Raw genomic sequence first — 19,316 nt, 5'->3', positions numbered from 1 at the left:
ACACACACAGACACACACACACACACAAAGTTAGAACCTGATAATATTTTTATGTTTATAACTTCATAACTTCCCACTTACACATGCTTTAGGCAGATATTTTTCACCCACAACCACAGAAGCAGCTCTATCATCCCAGAGGCAGCCACAAATATGTCTGATGATGCAGAGGGTAAGAGGATAGAATCAGACCCAGGTGCTGAAGAGGGCTCCAGAGCTCTACCCTGATGATTGGTGGAGAAGGGGCATTTAACTCAAGTCTTGAGGGTACTCTCAAGAGTAAGGACCTTAGGGACAGTGTCCATGGCTAAGCTGTTTATTTCTTCTGCCTGCAACTTTCCTAAGGAAAAAAGTATGTGTTCAGTACAAGACAACTGGGTCTTCTGGGCACTCCTGGCATCTCAGCCCTGGGGAAAACCCTGTAGACACCTCGTAACTCTGTGATGTCGGCAAGCTCTTTTCTGGGCCCCCAGACCATCTCTTTTTGTCTATTCATTCCTCTGTCTAGTTTTTTTCCATCCACAATTTTAAAGTTATTTTCTCTTTGCCCCATGTTTCTGTCCATTAAAACCCACTGTCAGGAAAGCTTTGTGACACCATTTCCTAAGAAACTAAAAGACGATCATAACTTAATGTACTGTCCCTCTCAAAGAAAGTAAAACTTATTTTATCATGGTAAAATGTATCATCTCCCAGGTTTAGGACAAATTTCCTTTTCTTTTAATGTTAAACATCTACATGATATTGGCAGTCTTATATCTCTTTGTAAAACCTCGTTATGCTTTTAAAAAGGAACACTCTTGTTATAAGAAGCTGACCTGTCTAATTCTGTAGCCACCAGGTACATAAGCCTATGGGGTAATTCAATGCAGCTGTTTTGTGTGGTTAGTATTAAGTATAAACTGAATTTTAATACTTAGCATTAACAAGGTATAAAATAGCTCATTAGGAATTTGCATACTGATTTCATGTTGAAAATTTTTTGAATATTAGATTAAACAAAATATGCTATGTAAATTAATTCCACCAGGTTTCTTTTATTTTTTTATATTATTAGAAAAATTTGAAGTTACGTACATGGTTTGCCTCACATTATATTTATATTGGACAGCATGGTATAAACATTTGTATGTCTCTGATATACTTTCAGTTATTTAATATCTAAGGGATTAACCACTATCTTGTCTCATTAAAAAATGGAGGCTTATAGTTTGCTCATAATCACAAAGCTAACAGCAAAAATCAGAAATTCAGACTACAACCACAAAACCAGATGTCTGTGTAAAAATTCTAGGACAGCATCATCTCTTTTGATATAACTCAAAACTCAGGTCTCAGGCAAACCAGCACAAAGCCTTCTTTCTTCTAAAGTCATCTATTGCTTTTAAAGCAATCTTTCACTTTTTAAGTCAGAATGGCAAGGCCAGATGAATACACTGAGAACCTATAAGAGTTCTCTATGCCCAGTAAATGGTGTTGCAGGGCGATGAGATAGGAAACATTGGTAAAGAAATCTGTGATTTAATAGAAAAAAAACAGCCTATTTTTCCAAGGGAAATAAATTAACTGAGTTGATCTCCTGGTTATTTACCCTCAAACCCTCCTCCCTTTTCCAAGCTTGACAGAGATTAATTGCTCACACCTTGCCTTTTGCTGTTATACTCTCTGAGCAAAGATGCGCTTTGCTGCCTTCTCCCTCAAACACCTGCCATCTACCCCACTGCATCAACCATGATACATATTAGATTAGACTGTTGCCACCCCATCCAAATGTCATCCTCCAGTGTCCTTTCTCCTGGGAAGAACCTATGATGCCTTATTTCATTACAAAGGTTGAGGCCAGTGTGGGATCGCTAAAAAAGCTGGAGCAGGGGATCAGAATACCCGGCTCAGGTGAGTGAGTGAGTTCTTTGTCCCTGAAAGTATTTAGGCTTTAGAGATAATTGCTTTGGATGGAAGTTAGGGTATACCTTTCAGCCAAAACTGTCAACAGATCTATGGCAAAGTGCTAATTAAAGAGGAAAACCCTTTGGAACTCTTCCCTGTTGGTGGATCCTTTCCAGACTTCAAGCCTTCTTCCTTTCCCCACTGTTATGGTTTAGACCTACAGTGTTCCCCGGAACATTCATCTGTTTGAAATATGATTGGATCATGGAGGTAACATACTTAACGGTGGATTCATCCATTGGTGAGCTCAGTAGGCAAATGAGTTACTGGGAGGCGGGGCCTGGTTGGAGGTGGGTCACTGAGGTACAACATGGAAGGCTGTATTCTTGTCCCCAGCTCCTCCCTTCTCTCTCTGTTTCCTGACTATCATGATGTGAGCAGCTTTCATCTTACAGGCCCTTCCTCCATCTTCTTTCCTGCCTTATAATCAGCTGACCAGGCACAGAATTAGAAGTCTGAAACTTTGAGCTAAAGTAAACCTTTCCTCCTTTGAGTTTAAGTATTAAAAGCATTTTTTCTGTCTCAGCAAAGACAAAAAAAAAAAAAAATGGCTGCTGCTGTCAAGATTACCCCCTCCACTTCAGATGACCCTTTTCATTCCAGGATAATTGAGTCTCAAATGCTGATGATAAATGCAACAACCCAGGCTGATAAACAAGCATCCCTGATAACAAAACTCAATCAAGACAGCTGTGCTAGAAATTATTTCGGCGTATGAATGCAATTTCAGAGGTCAATAAATGTGCCAAACAAATGCAGCCTGAAGTTAAACACCTGATAGTGAGGGGCTTGGGACTGACTTCCCATCTTTTTGCTAACAGAGTTTAACAACAATTTACCTTGAAATTATTTTTGTAAATTGCCATTGTTAGAGCAGGGAAACATTCTTTCTTTTTCTCATGGTTGTCTGTGTGTCATTATTTTAATAATCAGAAATTTTCTTTACAAACTTGCAGAGCAATAAATGACACCACTTTCATTTTTATTTATATTATTTTGCATGTCACAGAAAGTTGGACCTAGAGAAAATTACCAGAGGTGAAAGACTTATTAGAGTGTACTTCCTCCTTCTTTTGGGGTTTTCTGTACCCAGTCCTGTGCTACACACTATAGCATATTAAAACACAAGTACACAGCCACTGCCCATACTTGGAGAGACATTCAGGGGTGAAAGTATAACAAACAACATGAGCGGGAGGAAAGGTACATAAACCCTGCTTCCACTGTGCAGATGAGATGGAAGCCTGTATTCTAAGACTTGCACTGACTGCAGGCTCTGCCCACATCACTCCTCTCATTCGGTTTTCTTCTTTGGTCACTCCCACACCAGTGGATTCAGAGATGACCTCCCATATGTGACCGCACCGTCAAAGTCTGAAACCGGTCTGGCTCCTAAGCTTCGGCCTCACATTTCCTCTTGGGGTTGTTAAAAAAAACACTTAAGCTAAACCACCCCCATCTCAGCTCACCTCCACTTACCATAATCAGAACTGGTGCTGTAGGTGCACAGGTGCACACTTTACTGTTACTTAGAACCTAACGTCATTTTATCTCATCAGATGCTTCCTCTTGGGCAGGACATGTCTCCTCCATGAGTCTCAGTTTTATCATATGCCATCTGAATACTAACACTTAGCTGGGAACCAACTTTTAAATAAAAAACTGATGAAATATTTTGTAAACGTTAAGTACGGTTTATATCATTTTGATAGTGACTTATGAACACCGTTTCTCTTGTTTATATTTTCAGCGCTTAGCTGGTTTCCCCAACTCTATCAGCTTTCTTTGCATCTCAAATCCTGTCCACTTCAGGTTTCTACCAAAGGATATGCACAAAACTTATTCTGGGTTCTTCATCTTAGGTTTATCCTAGAAAATCCGGGAGTGGGCCTAAAATCTGTCTGTGCCTTAAGTTTAGATGCATGTCAGCGTTCATGCAGGACAGCTCCAGCCCATCCAAATTCTAAGGGAAGCAGAATCTTTTGAGAGAGAACTCACCAATAAACGATCAGACAGAAAAGTTTGTTATTAAAAGGTTTTTGCTCTGAGAGAAGAAAAATATCCCGGGATACAGGGTGGTGACTATTATACAAAACTTCTCTCAGCCCCATTGCTTGAATCTATGTCTTTTCCTCAAGAGAGATAGAAAGATCAAGCGTAACTAGAAATAGAAAAAGGAGTTCAATGAAAGTGCACTAAAACAATGGGCTCAGATACGCAGGATGGCAAAGCTTTAAGAGACCTCAGCACTGCTTTGGATTTCCTCTAACTGGGTAACATGAAAGGGAAGACCCACCTTCCCCCTCTCAGCCCAGTACCCACCCTTTCATGGTCCATAGCTGAGCCCCAGGAGGAGCTTATGTGAGCCAGGGTGGTGACCTCGCTCCTATGCAAACTAACATCAGTGCTGGTGCCTGTGGGAGAGTAAGTGAAGGCCCTATTGGGGACTGGAAATAGAAAACCAGAAGAACTGCCCACAAATCCCTGTTAAACAGTCTTGCAAATTTGCAGAAACTGTTGAGGTGGAAGGTGAGAAAATATTGTAGAAATCTTAGGAAAGGGACATGACCTGTCAAGCATTAGCAACAGTGGTCTAAAGTTAATACAATTCTAATTCTTAGTCTGGTGGTACTCCACTTAAATCCACAATCAGAGAAATTCTATGTATACTGAACAGGACACACATCAGTTAATTAAGTGCTGAGTTATCTACAGGTCTCTCCTGTCATGTTGACATTTTATGTGACTCATTCTGAATGTTCATAGAAAACAGTCCTTTACCTAAGGCCTGTCTCAGTTACTTTTTTCATTGCTGAAATAAAATACCTGATGCACAACGTTAAGGGAGGTGAGGTATATTTAGCTCACAGTTTGTAGAGATTTCAGCCTATAATCAACTGGCTCCAAGGTAAGGTATATGGCAGAGATGAAGAGTTCATGGTGGACAGAAGGTAGCAAGGCAACAAGAGACCTTGTTTTTTTTTTTCCGGTACTGAGAATCGAACTCATGACTTTGTGCTTGCCAGGCAGGCACTGCGCTGCTGATCTAAATCCCCAGCCCCACAATGAGAGACCTTAACAGTGTCTTTCTGCCCCTTTTATACTCTATCAAGGCTACTGGGATTAGGGTGATATCAAGCCAATCAGTTGACCGATTCAGTAATCATACTCTCTTCATCCCAGCATTGCACCATGAATCAATCACACATTCTAGACTCAGCCACCCCTGAAAAAGCCCACCAATGACTGCATAAGGCTTTGGGAGCAATTATGAACAAGCCATAGCAGTATCTTCATTGTTGCTGGAAAAATATGCCCAACATCTACAACTTTAAAGAGGGGAGGTTTATTTTGGTTTATACTTACAGTTACTGGTTGGCTGGCTTCAAGACAGAAATGACATGGTAGAAAATCCTAAGTGGAAGTCAGTCGCTCACTTCATGGCAGCCAGGAAGCCAAGGGCAAAGGGAGGTGCTATGGAGGTTAACACACCTTTCCAGATCACACACTCCGCATCCCGCCCCTTCAACCAGGCACACCTCCTAATAGGGGACCCAGCTATGGATTCATCACCTGGTTAATCCACTGATAAGCACAGCACTCCTTTGACCAATCCCCTTCCAAAGCCCCACCTCTGAGCCCATGAGGCTTTGGGGGGACATTTTAGATCTAAACCATAACACTTAGATAACCAAATACATATGCACACCCACAACCAAATACACATACACACCACACCGACATGTCTTCACATGCACATATGCATACACACATAAGAACATTAAAAACAATCTGCCCTGGTATGTGGATTGGATACACTTAGACGTGCTCTTTACGTTCAAAGAAAGAAGTGCCACAGAAATCTTTCTATTTTTCTAGTTTTTTTCTCACTAGTACTTGGTTTGAAAGATGTTGTGATTTTTTTAACTTAAAAGAGAAAAGAGGAGTTTATAGTTCTGGGTCAAAAATAACCACATTCATTTGGTTCACAGAGTAAATGAAACAGACCTGCATGCAGACTTTGGCTGGAAAGGGCTAGACCAGCCTGGGGAGTGGCTTTAGACTATTTCAGGTGGTGTTGGTCTCCATGATGTAGCATAAACATGATATACTTATGCATAAAAGCTTGTGGGAAGGAAGAGTAGGTGCAGAAATTTGGACAATAGGTCATAATTCAGAAATTAGCTAATAGCCGATATTTGCTTATTCTAAAAGCACCCTGGATGGTAGATATTATCAATGTCTTATTTTGAAAGACAAAAATGTTAAAGTTGAGATGAGATGCACAGAATTCAGAGCCCCAGTCAGTAGAAGTGAGCTAGGATGTGAAGTCTGGGCTGACTGGATCCAAGGACCCTGCGCCAGCCCCCTTTCTCTCATGCTACACTATGAAGGCAAAAGTCGTAGACTCTCAAAACAATCTGAAAATATTGTCTCCATTGCATCACTGTTGTTAACATATTCAGAAAAGTTAAATTGCATGCTTTTCTCATAGAGTCAGAAAGTGTCTCAGCTGACATTTAAACCCAGTCTTTTTCAAAACTGCAGAGAGGTTAGAACCTAGAATGGATGGGTTTGCTTCTCCACAGAATGGTATCATTTCCATGTCAGTCATTTGCTGATGGGAGGAGTGAGGTGAGCATTGCTAGGTGGCCGCCCCATGCCCACCATGCTTATTGCATTACTGCATTTACAAAGTAAAAGAAAGCATTTTAACACTTTATTTAGAGAATATATAATGTGTTTGACCAGAGGGACAAAACTGCTTAAGTTACCACTAACCATCTCCCTATGACAAGATTAAAACCGACTGTAGAAAGTATCACTGAGACATCGCTTATGGTGGAGAGAAGGGTGACTAATGGTTATAATCACTCATTCAAGGTTTTCTGCTTTTACCTTAAGTTTAAGCCAAGAACACCAAGGTAAGCGTATTCTGGTAAATAATTCAAACTCTCAGAGCTTTTCCTGCTGCTTCTCTACTTGAAAGCAGTGTCTCTGACCACCCTGTAGTGCCCATTAGTAATGTTGAACTGAGTCATTTCTGCAGATAAGAAATGTTTTTTCAAGTTGGGCATACTCTGCAAGTTTAGTCCCTGCATGCGTGAGCCACCTGGTGTAGTAAAAGTTTAAATTCTTGACCTTCCTCAAAATAGATGTGCTAAGCCCTAGAAGGCTAAGTAAGAAGGACTCAATCTCCTACCACTATTTCCTTTAGAATAATTGGAGCTGGACACTTGTTTTTAAGTGTTCCTCACAATGAATACCATTTAAAATTTTAAAAAGGAAAATTGTTTTGAAGATGCTTAAGGTCAATTTCAGTTCTTTTGCCAACCTTAAGTAAGTTACGAGTATTTTAGAAGAAATCTAAAACATACATGTTTTTAGAAAGGATAAAATTTCAAACGCAAGTGCTGCATAAAAATAAAACAAAACTTGATATGTAAATTATTGTGAAAAGACTAATGTTGATATCATCCTTATGCTTTTCATGGTTATGCCACAGCCTTCCAAAATATTTGTTACATCACTATTCTTAGTAAGTTTGGTCATCACATCTTGGAACTAGATAGTGCAAATCCTAGACTACATCATTGAGACCATCACATCCCCGAGACAAGTTATTCTTTCAATATTGTTAGGCTGTTCAGAATTCATGAATTTCAGCCTTTGTTTCAGGATTTGTGGAAGAATTTTGCAAAGCAATAGTTCAGCTTTGAAAATCTATCCTTTATGAAGGTAATTTTCCTAAGATTGCTGCCATTTCTTTCTATTATCTTACAGACTTCTAAGTCAATACCAGTTCTCAGGACCTAGAACTCTTGCCACTTTTAAGTTCTCCTTAATCTATGTCCTTGGATGAAGACAGCTACATCTCATGGACTTTGGTTTGTACCCACCCATTTGATGTACTGTCAGGAGTTTGAAACTCTGTCTCCTTCTTAACATTTTCTCTGTGCCTTTTATGTATTCTGATTTTCTTATCTCCTTAATCCTGAGAGATCACTCAGAGTATACTGCAAGCATGTTATAATAAGTAGAACTGGTATGACTGTGGTACTACCGTGGAAAAAGATGACACCTTAAAAAAACCTCTTGAAACATTTGCTGTTTGCAAAAACAGAACCACCATTCTGAACCTATATTCACATATGCATGTACATAAATTCACACACACGGGCACCTAAATTCACACACATGGGCACACATGGAAGAAATCCCAAAGACTTATCAAGTCTCAAGATTCAACTATGATGACTAAGCATAGTTTGTACTTGTTCTCAAAAATGGACTAGACTAGTCTTCCAGGAAGTAAGCATCTTTGTATCAAATGACATTTAACTTTACATAAACCTTGGAAAATGTAGGTAGCCAATCCCTGGCAGAAAATTTCATTAGCAAAAGGCAAATAAGATGTTCTAAAATTAATGAGTCCATCAACTAGGGTGAAATATTTCAAAAACTTTCCAAGTCACACAGCAATTAATTGGATTTTTTCAGAATTTAACTCATGGCTGCCAAATGTCTCTAAAATGTCAGTTAAAATGAATTGGTGTGTAGTCTAGTATTAAGAAGGAAGAATTCAAGAGGAAAATATGCTTCCATCTGACAAGGTCACTAACAGGCAGTGTAACCTGGTATAAATCAGGGACCCTTTTTATTTCTAAACCTGCTCATTGTAATATAGGATGAATTAACACCTGTCCTGCATAACGTATAGGGTAATTTTGAAGATAAAAGGAATTAATAGTATTGAGCTTTAGACAATGGTCTAAACTAAACAGAATTTGGAGCTTGCAACATTTGGATAACTTATAGAGAGGACAGGAACAATATTAGTCCCTTTCTGGGAACAAGGAATTGCTAGTATTGTATTTTGTGTAAGTAAAGAAAATCTAATAACTCCACTGAACACATTCTTTTTCTTAGCATCCATTAGGTTAATGAAGCTTTGCAAATAACCACACACGGCTATTGGCTGCAGAATTTCCCTGGTGTTTTCAGTTCCCTCCATGTATAACAGAAACCTGATTTTCTGGGCTGAGGTCTCTTAAATGTCCGTTCCTTCCCAATGGTAAATTGAGCGCCTTCAGAAAAACATTCCCTTTCTCATGATGTAGAAGCAAATAGTCTTGCAACAGACTCCAATACAGTATTTCTTTATATGCCAACTGCCTCCTTCCAGAAGAAGTTGGTAGTGATGATAAAGAACACTGCTTTGGTATTTGATGCTAACTTCTGTGAAACTATGACCAAGTCCCTCAGCATCTTCAAATATTTATTATCTTGTTTAGAAAATGAGACTAGGTATACATAGTGATCCTCTAGATACTATGTATAATGACTTGTGGAGTCATTCTCAGCATACTCTTGGACATGAAATTTAGAACTGAATAAATGGTAGCTATAATTGGATGGGCTTCTGTACAAACTCATCTAGGAACTCTTTGATAATACTGAATTTAATATCTAAATTACAGACCATTTTAAAAATAAATATAATTTGATTGCATTTAAGCAGATACACAGAATAAGGAAAGTTTCACAAGCACTGATCCCTGAAGGCCCCCACTAGAAGATAACATTGCTAAAGAACAAGCCAGATGATTGCAACTGATAGAGAAGCTGCGGAAATGACTCAGAGGCGGTACTTCTCCATGACCTCCACCTTGTGCTTCCCTCTACTCTTTCCTAAGATCATATTTCTGTCTTTCCATTGAAAATTACTGCATACTTAGTGTGGCATTGCAAGGTGCTCAAGGTAATATTCTTAGCTGCTGTTTACTAGGTAAGCCTCTGTGCTAGCATTGTGATTAATGATGTCCGCGCATTATTTTATTTAACCTCCCCCACATGAGATGATGCAGTGTTAAGGTACATCACCTCAGTCTCTGTGTTTTCTCACTGTCTGAGCTGGCATTCAGCAAGTGTGCATGAGAACAGATATATAAAGGCCCAAGGGGAGAATTGTGAGTAGTAAAAAGAACCACAAACTTAAAGTGGCCATACTCTCTGGGATAATTTCTCAGCTAGAAACTTTATTGGGAATCCCAGTCTCCCACTTCCCTTCATCCGACCTACTGGACTTTTCTCCTGCATTCAAGTCACCTAATTCCAGGTATCCCTTGAGTGCTGTAGAGGACATCACCCACTTGAATGTATCATAAGCATCTCCTGCTTCTGGTAAGATGGACTCTTGTACCACAACCTGCCCCACTTTTCCTAGGTCAGTCCCCGTTTTGAGACACAAAACTCCCTTGCTTCCTACAGCTTGGGTTGGCATTTCTACTTCCTTCCTCATCCTTATCTAATTCTCAGGCTGGTGTCTCCATTTTGTTGCTGCCCTAACTCATGGTTATCCTTGAATTATAATGGAATCTTTTTTTTTTTTTTTTTTTGAGACAGAGTCGCACTATGTAACCCAGGCTGATCTCCAACTAATGCCTATCCTCCTGCCTCAGCCTCCTGAATGCTGGGATTACAGACATGCAGGACCACACCTGGCTTATAATGAAACTTTATTCCTCTTTCCAGGCCTCCATAAGCAGCAAAGAGTGACGTTTAAAACATAAAGAAAAGAGGAGAAATTCAACATGGAATAAAAATAAAGCTCAGGATACTACATACTGACTTGAACAGCATTGTCTAAAAAATTCTTTGTTTCAGCTGAGGGCAATGCAGATGCTTGTAATCTCAGCTAGTAAGAAGGCCGAGACAAGAGGATAACAAGTTCTTGGCAGGACTGGGCAACTTTGCAAGACTCTGTCTCAAACATAAAATTAATTAGTCAATTCAAAGGGCTATGTACCAGTCAGCTTCCCCACTGTTAGGACTCAATTCCAGCCACCTCAAGTTAAAGGACTAGAGGGTTATTTTTGCCCATGGTTTCAGTCCATGATCAGCTGGCTGCAGGGCAGGAAACAGTAAGGTAGAAAAGCATGGCTAACAAAATCTGCCAAACCCTGGGCTTCCAAGACACAGAGAGGGAACAGAAGAGTCACAAACAAGAACTGAGCCTTCTACATCACACCAGCACTGACCATGCCCCTGCACCCGGCCCCAACAGCACATTCATGCACTGATAAGTGTGGCACTCCTTGATCTAACTACTTCCCATGAGCCCTACCTCTAAATAGATGAGAGCTTGGGGCACATTTTAGATCAAAACCAGAAGAGGCTGGGAATATAGCTCACTGGCAGTGTGACCGAGGTTGGCTTCCCAGTACTGAAAAATAAAACTTTCCTTCTTTCTCTGTTGTTCTCACCTCAGGCTGTGAAATGTGAGGACCAAGAGTGAGATTCCTTTTACTCTGACTTCCTAACTCTACCTAATATACAGTATTAGATACCTGAAGAGACCTCAGCTTAGCTAATCTTTCTTTCCCTGATCTTGCCCCTCACCTTTTCTTCTTTTCAAAAATTTGTCTCTAAAACTTGACCATCAGAACACTTTTCTTCATAGAACATACTCTACATTGGCTTGTGGTCCCTAGAATGATCCTTGATTTAGCTCAAGTATATGTATACTACTCCTTTTGCTAAATCCTTTGTAAAAAACATTCTTTCCTATAAATCCTAACAGTTAGTGAGTTCGAGAGCTTAACAAATACTGACCCTTTGAATAAAGTTATTTAATCTGATCTGTTATGTGAAGATTATTTTTTTTTTCCAGTACCTGGAATTGAACTCAGGACCTTGTGCTTGCCAGGCAGACACTGTGCTGCTGAGCTAAATCCCCAGCCCCTATGTGAAGATTATTTAAATACATTCTGTTTATGAAAATACAGGATGGTCCACTGGGCATATGCTTCCATTTTAGAATTGCTATTTCTAATTGTGAATAAAAAATAATAGAGTAAAAGTTCTCAATAATGGCTCCATGTCCAGATTGGTGTTTTAATGGATTATTTTTTCTGAAGACTGTTTACAAATGATGCCTCTGATGCATTAAGAAAAAGTACTTCCCTTAAATGGATATCTTAACATAAAAGTAGTAATTCTATTTTCCAGAGGGATCTCCTGACTTCCTGGATATTCCCGCATTCTAGGTAACAACAGGAAAACCATTGACTACTGCAGAGACTTTTCTTGGCCAACATTTCATCAGAAAATTGAGAAACATAGGTCGAGGATTCATTGATCCAAGCCCTCATGAAAACTTTGGACAGTTAAATGCTTTCTTTTTGGTTCTCAGACTTGTAGGTGTGAAGTTATATTTCATTTTTATTTCATTTCACTGATCACTGAGTTTGATTAATGTGTTGCCTCTTCAATGAAACATATTCTCTTAAAAATTTAATGGCACATTTTGCAATATTTTATTTCATAATCTGTGCAATTTTGTATTTAAGAAATATACCTAAACCAAAGTCAAGAAATATTTTTACTCTATTCTTACTTTTTAAAATTTTAGTGTTTTAAAATAAGCCAATTCTAAATGTTTTTCTTTTGAGTCTTAGCTAATCAATTAACTCAAATCATTTAGTTTCTCTAATCTGGAAGGCCCTCAATATATTTAGTTTTTATATACCATATTTCTGGTCTCTGTCCTTTTACATATTGCAAAAGTTTTGGAATTAATCACAAGAGGAAACTTGTATATTCTTGGTTTTAAAGGAAATGTTTCTTGTACAATATTTTTGAGTTTACATAGATTTCTTCATTAGTTTTAAAGATATCCTTACTCATCTTTGTTAAGAATTTTTACCACTTATTAATGAGTTAAATATAACTGAATAATTTTTTAAAAAATTTTATTTTAAAGAGAGTAGTAAATGAGAGGAAAAAAAGAACAATAGCAGCATACCAGCATCATGAACAAAAACAAACCAAAGCAAGAACATTTAAAGTGATGCAGAACTTCAAGCCAAAATAGTACAGATTATCAGTGGTTGTTATATTACATATTGTAATTTTTTTCAGATGATAATATACATTTTTATCCTTAAATAATATGTGACAGTAACAATAATGATTTCTTACAATAGACCATCCTTACATTCTGTGTTAACTCTTCTTTCTCTTAATTTATTACACATATAAATACATTTCATTTATTTAGTATTTTGTTCAGGAATTTTGTCTTTGAGCTCCTAAGTAAGGTTGACCTTTACATTTTTTCTCTTATTAGCTATCAATTTTTTGAACATTCTTCATAACCCTTTTCCCAAAATATTGTGAAAGGAATTTAGGCAACCCTAAAAGAATATTACTGTGAATCACTATGTGTTTATTACCAAGTAACAATCATCACTTCATGACTTCTCTTGTTCCATTCACATTCTCTTTTTTTGTTACTAACACACTAGAGTATTGAAATAAATTCTGACAAAAATTTCATCTGTATTGTTTTATGTATCTTTAAATGATATATGCTTTATACAACTTCAATATCATATTGAGCCTCCAAAATATAAAACTGTATTTATATGACCACTTTAACTAAATAATCTTACTGCTAGCATTTTCTTATTTGTTTATTCAAACCAGAAATTAAATATATTCCACATATTAGATTTGGCAGATATTTTCTGAGATTTTGAGTGATATTTTCTTAATTCACTGTTGAGAAAGAAGTGTCATTTGTCTGGTAAGATTTCACCCTTTCTGGACATTGCTGTTTTATCCTTTTGCTATAAAACATAAAACTTGCTTTCATCTTATGTATCTCCTGGAGATTGTTACCTAAATATTGATCAGTGGTTCTCATGAATAATTAATTATTTTTCATCTCAGAACATTTTTACAAACATAGGAATATTCAGGAACCCAAAGAATTATTGTTAATGCAGTTGTTGACATCTATAAGATACTAAAGCAGCAATTTAAAAATATTTACCAGCTCTATTGGTCATTTTTTAAAACATTTCAGAAAATTCTTGTATGTGAAACACTGAAGGATGTCCGTCAGCCCATTTTTCAAGTAAAATTGTATTACACAAAAGCAGTGAATTACAGCTCAGTGTATGCCATTGTTTTCCTCATAAAATCCACTGGATTTTAAGCTGGAGACTTCTCACTTAGTCATACACATTTTTAAAGTATACAGGTTCAAGGGATGAGACTTACTAATATTCATTATCTTTACCGTTTCATCCACTTCTGCATATCCTCAGTCATGAGTGTTTTTGGCCCAGTGGAGCTGCATCAGTGTCCTGAGTTGACTCAAAACTTCTACCTTTCACGGTCATTTTAACTATGGGACAGACTCATAAGTCACGTGGTGAGAGAGGTGATAGTGTGGATGAGGACACAATGTGGTTTTCACAATCCTGCCTTTGCATTGGATGATACTCAGTAGCAGCATTTACTGTATTTTTGATAACATATCTTAAAGATATATAGAGAGCCCTTCCTGGTCCTTGCTGTGATCTGGGAAGTTTATATATGTAATTGCAAAGAAAAGTTATTGGAATCTTAGTGACTTAATTCTGATTTACCACTTCCAGTGAAACCATGGCGAGAATAAAGACACTAAGGCATTTGTAGTTATGTGGAGTCAAGGAGTCCTAAGTCCAGCTACAATGATGGCTAACTGGTACAAGAGGCCTTGACCCAGGCCCAAACCCTGATTTTATTAATTCTTGAAGAAGGGAGCAGCTTGAGGATGGGTGACTGTGAGAATGGCAGGAAGTCGGTGAGTGCTGTGATCTGGGCTAGGGAGCAGGCCTGACATCACCTCTGCAAAATGCAGAGAGAAGGATATGCAGAAAGGTAATCTCCATAACACAGTTGAGGTAGTATGTGACGTTTTGGGGTCAGCGCTTCAGCTTTATGCTCTGTGTCTTAGGTACTTTTCTCCCCTTGCTGAGAAAAAATACCTGACAACCAAAATTAAGAACGGAAAGGCTTATTTTTCTCAAAGTTTGAGGAGATTTCAGTGCATATTTGGCTGGCTCCAAGGCAGAGTGGCACGTGGCAGAGGGCAACAGTTCATGGTGGTGGAAAACAGCAAAAGCAACAAGAGGAAAGGGGAGGAACAGCAGCTGGAAGAGCAAGCCTCTCTCTCCCTTATGTTGTACGCAAGCTACCCACCTCAGGGTGGATGGACCCCTCACACCCATAATCCTAGCATTAGATCACAGATCAGTCATAAACTGTAGAAGCCCACACCCATGACTGCAGGCGGCTTTATGGGGACATCCAGCACAACAAATAACACCCCGGGAAGTCATAACTTCTTATTTTGAGGCTTGATCCCAGCTGACAGCATGGAGCACGTCCTCTGCCCTGTCTCAGCTTACACGTGCTTTATTTGGGAGCTATGGGGGTGTGGAGAAACACTGCCATATCATTTTTGCTTCAAAGACTGCGCCTTGGCTGGACTGCTATGAATTGCTTAATGCCAGTTTAAGGGATAAGGAAAAGTCCTAGCCAACTCTGTACATATGAGTACATGGAAATAGTGCCAGGTTTAGCTAAAATAGAGACAATTTCTCTTCTTTCAAGAAGAGTCATCCAGATGGTCCTCCATAAGGACATTAATGAAAGACTACCAGAATCTCCCCAGAAAATTTCAAGAATGATGGGATAAGTGTGCGCGAAGCAAGGAAGAGTATTTTAAGGGGGATTAATGACAGTGTATCTTTTACTGGAACAAAATTTTTAATTTAAACATTCACCATAGTTCTTGGCCACCCGTATGATTTCTGTCTTCAGCTGTGTTGCTTTTGAGCCTGGCTGTACTCTTAACGCACAAAATCCCTTCAAGTTCCTTCAGTTCTTAATACAAATTTGAAGCAGTAACTTCTAAGTGTTACTTCTTCCCTTGGATTGCATTCAGTAGTATCCCTCAAGAAATACTTCCAATTTCTGGCCAGTAAAATTTTCATTTAATAATTTTCCTTAGATATTATTGGGCTGGTTTTTAAACTGCATAGGTACACCTGGAAAAGACAGTTCTTCCAACCCTAATCCAAAGCATACTGCCAATATTTATTTTTCTTGATATCCAAGGCCACAGTATTTTCACATTTGGAACATCACAATTAATGCCACAAGGCTGCCTTCATTCCCTTCAGTTTCTCAGAAGAAGGTGTCTGGTAGAGTGTGGGAAAAGTGCAAATTCTACCTGTTCCTGGAAACAGAGCTGACCTGCTAACGGGAAAGAGTCAACACCTGTGGTGACTCCCAGTCTTTGGCAGGAAAAATCTCCTCTCTTCAGTGGGAATCTCCTGGAATCTGCCAAGCCCCGTCCTGCTTATGAATTCCAGTTATTAATTTCATGCCCCTCCTTCAGAACCCCTTATAAAAGCCCAGTCTGCTGCCCTAACAATCATCAGATTCTTGCAAGAGGCAAGAGAGGTAAGTGGGAGCTGAAAGAAATGGAAGAAATGGAGAAGGTGAGGAAATGCCTCTGTCTCAGAGAACACAGGAGCTGAGACTTAGCAGAGCCTACCCTGGGAGCTGTCATGAGATGTAGGGAATATAGATTTCCCAAGTGCTTTCAAATTACAGGAGGGGTTGGTAGGTTCAAGAACACTGCATCGCTATCGAACTAGACACAGGAGAAGAAAGTAGGGGGCAATGCTGTCTCTGCATGCCTCTTCTCCGACCATATTAACTTCTAGACTGATTGTTTGCTTGACCACAGACATCGTGCTGCCTTCCATGGCTCTCAACATCGTGTCCTGGATGCTGCTGTCCTGCCTGATGCTCCTATGTCAGGTTCAAGGTAAGTTTTCTGTGCCTCTGACACAGGGTTCCCTATGAGTGTCACAGCCAAAAAGGGGAGGAAAGGGGCCAGTGTTTTTCCTGTGGTAACGTCGACATCCTCCACACAAGGAAACTACCTGTGAATCCTCCAACATTCTGCCTTTTTTGTGGTTACCATTAACGGGGTGATGCCACAATGGTCCAAGCCCAGAATGAGATGATTTCCCACTTTGTCAGGAACCTGTATTTCATATTCAAGACAGAAAATGTGAAAGTTCAGTAATGAAAGTAAGGAAGGGCAAGGATTGAAGGACCAAAGGTAAGCCTATCAGCCCAGAGTTGCAGGGGGGTGAGAACATGAAATAATCAGTGAGGGAGAAATTCAAAATAAAAACAGTTGCTACCCATATAGGAGGTCTATTGTTTTTGTTTGTTTTTTTGTCTTTTTGAGACAGGATCTCACTATGGAGTTTAGGGTGGTCTTGAGCTCACTTTGTAACCCAGGCTGGTCTGGAACTCACAGTAATCCTCCTGCCTCAGCCTCCTGAGTGTTGGGATTACAGGCGTGTGCCACCATGCCTGGCAAAGGAGGTCTATTTTGAATTAAAAATAATTCCTCTAACTGTGGAAAAAGGAGGTAGAAATTCAGGATTACATACTTCATACCCAAGGTCTTATAATTATTCCCAGGGTTACCTACATTTCACTCATCCCTCTTTTCATACTTCCCCTCAAAAGGTGAAGATTCCCAGAAGGAACTGCCCTCTCCACGCATCAGCTGTCCCAAAGGTTCCAAAGTCTATGGCTCCTACTGCTATGCCCTGTTTTGGACACCAAAATCCTGGAATGATGATGTGAGTGTTTATTTGTGGGGTTGTGGATGACAGGAAAGGATGAAGGGTTCTCCAAGGCTTCTTGGGGAAGAACATGAAGACCCTTGATTTTCATATAAGGTCTCCACTTGAGTATTTCTGCCCTGTTTTTCCCCACTGAGATCTCATGCTTCCTGTCATTCTCTCCTCACATGCAGCTGACCTGCCAGAATCGACCCTCAGGACACCTTGCATCTGTGCTCAGTGAGGCTGAGGCATCCTTCCTGTCCTCACTGGTCAGGAGCAGTGGGAGCTCTTACCCGTACATCTGGATTGGGCTGCATGACCCCACACTGGTGTGAATCCATCTTCTCCTTCATGTTATATATCAAGTATCTTTGTTGCTTGGGCCCCCTCTCCTGTGGAAGCCCAGAGACAATGCCAGGGGAGGTAGACCTCAGATTTTAGGTGACATGGGAAATCCTTGAGATCCACTAAAGAGCTGAGGTCTGTGAAGTCCCTCACCTTCACAGACCTTCACATTAATTTACTCCACCTGTTTTCAAGTATTTCTCAATCCTCACATGAATCCTTGGAAAAAATTTGTCTGAGTTTCAAACAAAGTCACATATTCGGGGACCCTAAATGAAAATAAATTCCATATTTGCTCTTTATGTAATAGACATTACTTTGAATTTCAGAGGCTAATCACATATACGCCACAAATTATGTTCAGCAAGCAATATATTACTCTGAGTGTGTCCAACACTTTTCTGATAAATGACTGGTATTTGCTAATGGGAAAGAGGAATTCAAAGAGAAAGTTTATTAGAGGGATCTGGGCAACATATGGAGAAGCAGACAAGATTCCATGAGGCTGGGGAGGAGATTTGTTGTTCTAGAAAAGGGATCATGCAGTCAGACATGTAGGGAATGTTCCTTTCACCTGGCTATATCTTGTACTCCATAGGGTCTAGAACCCAATGCAGGTGGATGGGAGTGGAGTAGCACTGATGTGCTAGATTACTTCAACTGGGACAGGAATCCTTCCTCCGCCTCTGACCGTGGTTACTGTGGGAGCGTGTCACAAACTTCTGGTAAAAAACCCTGGAGAAACCTCTGCCCCACCTTCCCCATCTCTTCTCCCTATTCCTGGGCCTGACCTTTCAGGAATCCTGTTGAAATAGGAAATTCATTGGCAGCTTCTATTCTCCCATCTGTTCTTATTCCTGTCTTCGCATCTTCTTCTCTTGGTCTGTGACACTGGTAAAGATGCAAGAGATGCTTTAAAGCCTGTACTACACTCTATGGTGCCTTTTCTTTGGAGTCACATGATTCACCAGACCCGTTTCCTTTACCTTTTCTTTCTCTCCAGGATTTCTGAAGTGGAGAGATTATAACTGCGATGCACAGTTACCCTACATCTGCAAGTTCAAGGCCTAGGGTGGGTAGTCAGCAATCTGAAGTTGTGTGTTACTCATCACCAACAAAAGAGACTGAGTGTTAAGACTCACCCGAGCAGAAAACATTCGCCCCTCACCCTCAATGCGATCCTTCCTTATGGCCTCATCTCTACTGCTTTTCTCCTCACCCTCATTTTAGATTCTTCTGTGTTGTGTGATGTCTCAGACAGCAACAATAAACATTTTTATTTTATATTTGTATGCTTTTATGTTCTCTCTCTAAATGGTCTAAATATACCAATTAAATGGAAGGGATTACCAGACTGAATTATTTTTAAGTGGGCTATGGATAACCTTCACAAAATGACAAAAAGGTTAATTCTCCAAGAAGATGTGAAAACACTCAACAAGTATGCACTTAACAAGCGAGCTTCAAACGTAAGAGAAAACAACTTACAGATAGAAAATCTATTGTATAGATGTTCTTTGAATTGTAGTG

At 39.5% G+C, this 19,316-nt stretch overlaps 1 protein-coding gene across 1 annotated transcript; it reads left to right on the top strand.

The window, feature by feature from the left end:
* The first annotated feature begins 16,473 nt into the window (after nucleotides 1-16,473).
* On the top strand, nucleotides 16,474-18,857 carry LOC102020586 (regenerating islet-derived protein 3-gamma-like). The gene is made up of 5 exons (XM_005385804.1): nucleotides 16,474-16,621; nucleotides 17,341-17,456; nucleotides 17,633-17,770; nucleotides 18,385-18,511; nucleotides 18,790-18,857. The coding sequence occupies exons 1-5, from the start codon at nucleotides 16,474-16,476 to the stop codon at nucleotides 18,855-18,857; spliced, it is 597 nt and encodes a 198-aa protein (XP_005385861.1).
* The last annotated feature ends 459 nt before the right edge of the window (nucleotides 18,858-19,316 follow it).

This window comes from Chinchilla lanigera, unplaced genomic scaffold (genome assembly GCF_000276665.1).
Source record: "Chinchilla lanigera isolate Chin_1 unplaced genomic scaffold, ChiLan1.0 scaffold00023, whole genome shotgun sequence".
Lineage (NCBI taxonomy): Eukaryota > Metazoa > Chordata > Mammalia > Rodentia > Chinchillidae > Chinchilla > Chinchilla lanigera.
The sequence above is the reverse complement of the archived record's forward strand: the minus strand, read 5'-3'. Positions and strand labels throughout refer to the sequence as shown.

Excerpts from the sequence above, each read along its gene's own strand:
- LOC102020586 (XM_005385804.1), top strand. The coding sequence starts at position 16,474 with ATGCTGTCTCTGCATGCCTCTTCTCCGACCATATTAACTTCTAGACTG. Across the intron at positions 17,457-17,632 it reads CAAAATCCTGGAATGATGAT|CTGACCTGCCAGAATCGACC; the intron begins GTGAGTGTTTAT and ends CCTCACATGCAG. Across the intron at positions 18,512-18,789 it reads GAGCGTGTCACAAACTTCTG|GATTTCTGAAGTGGAGAGAT; the intron begins GTAAAAAACCCT and ends CTTTCTCTCCAG.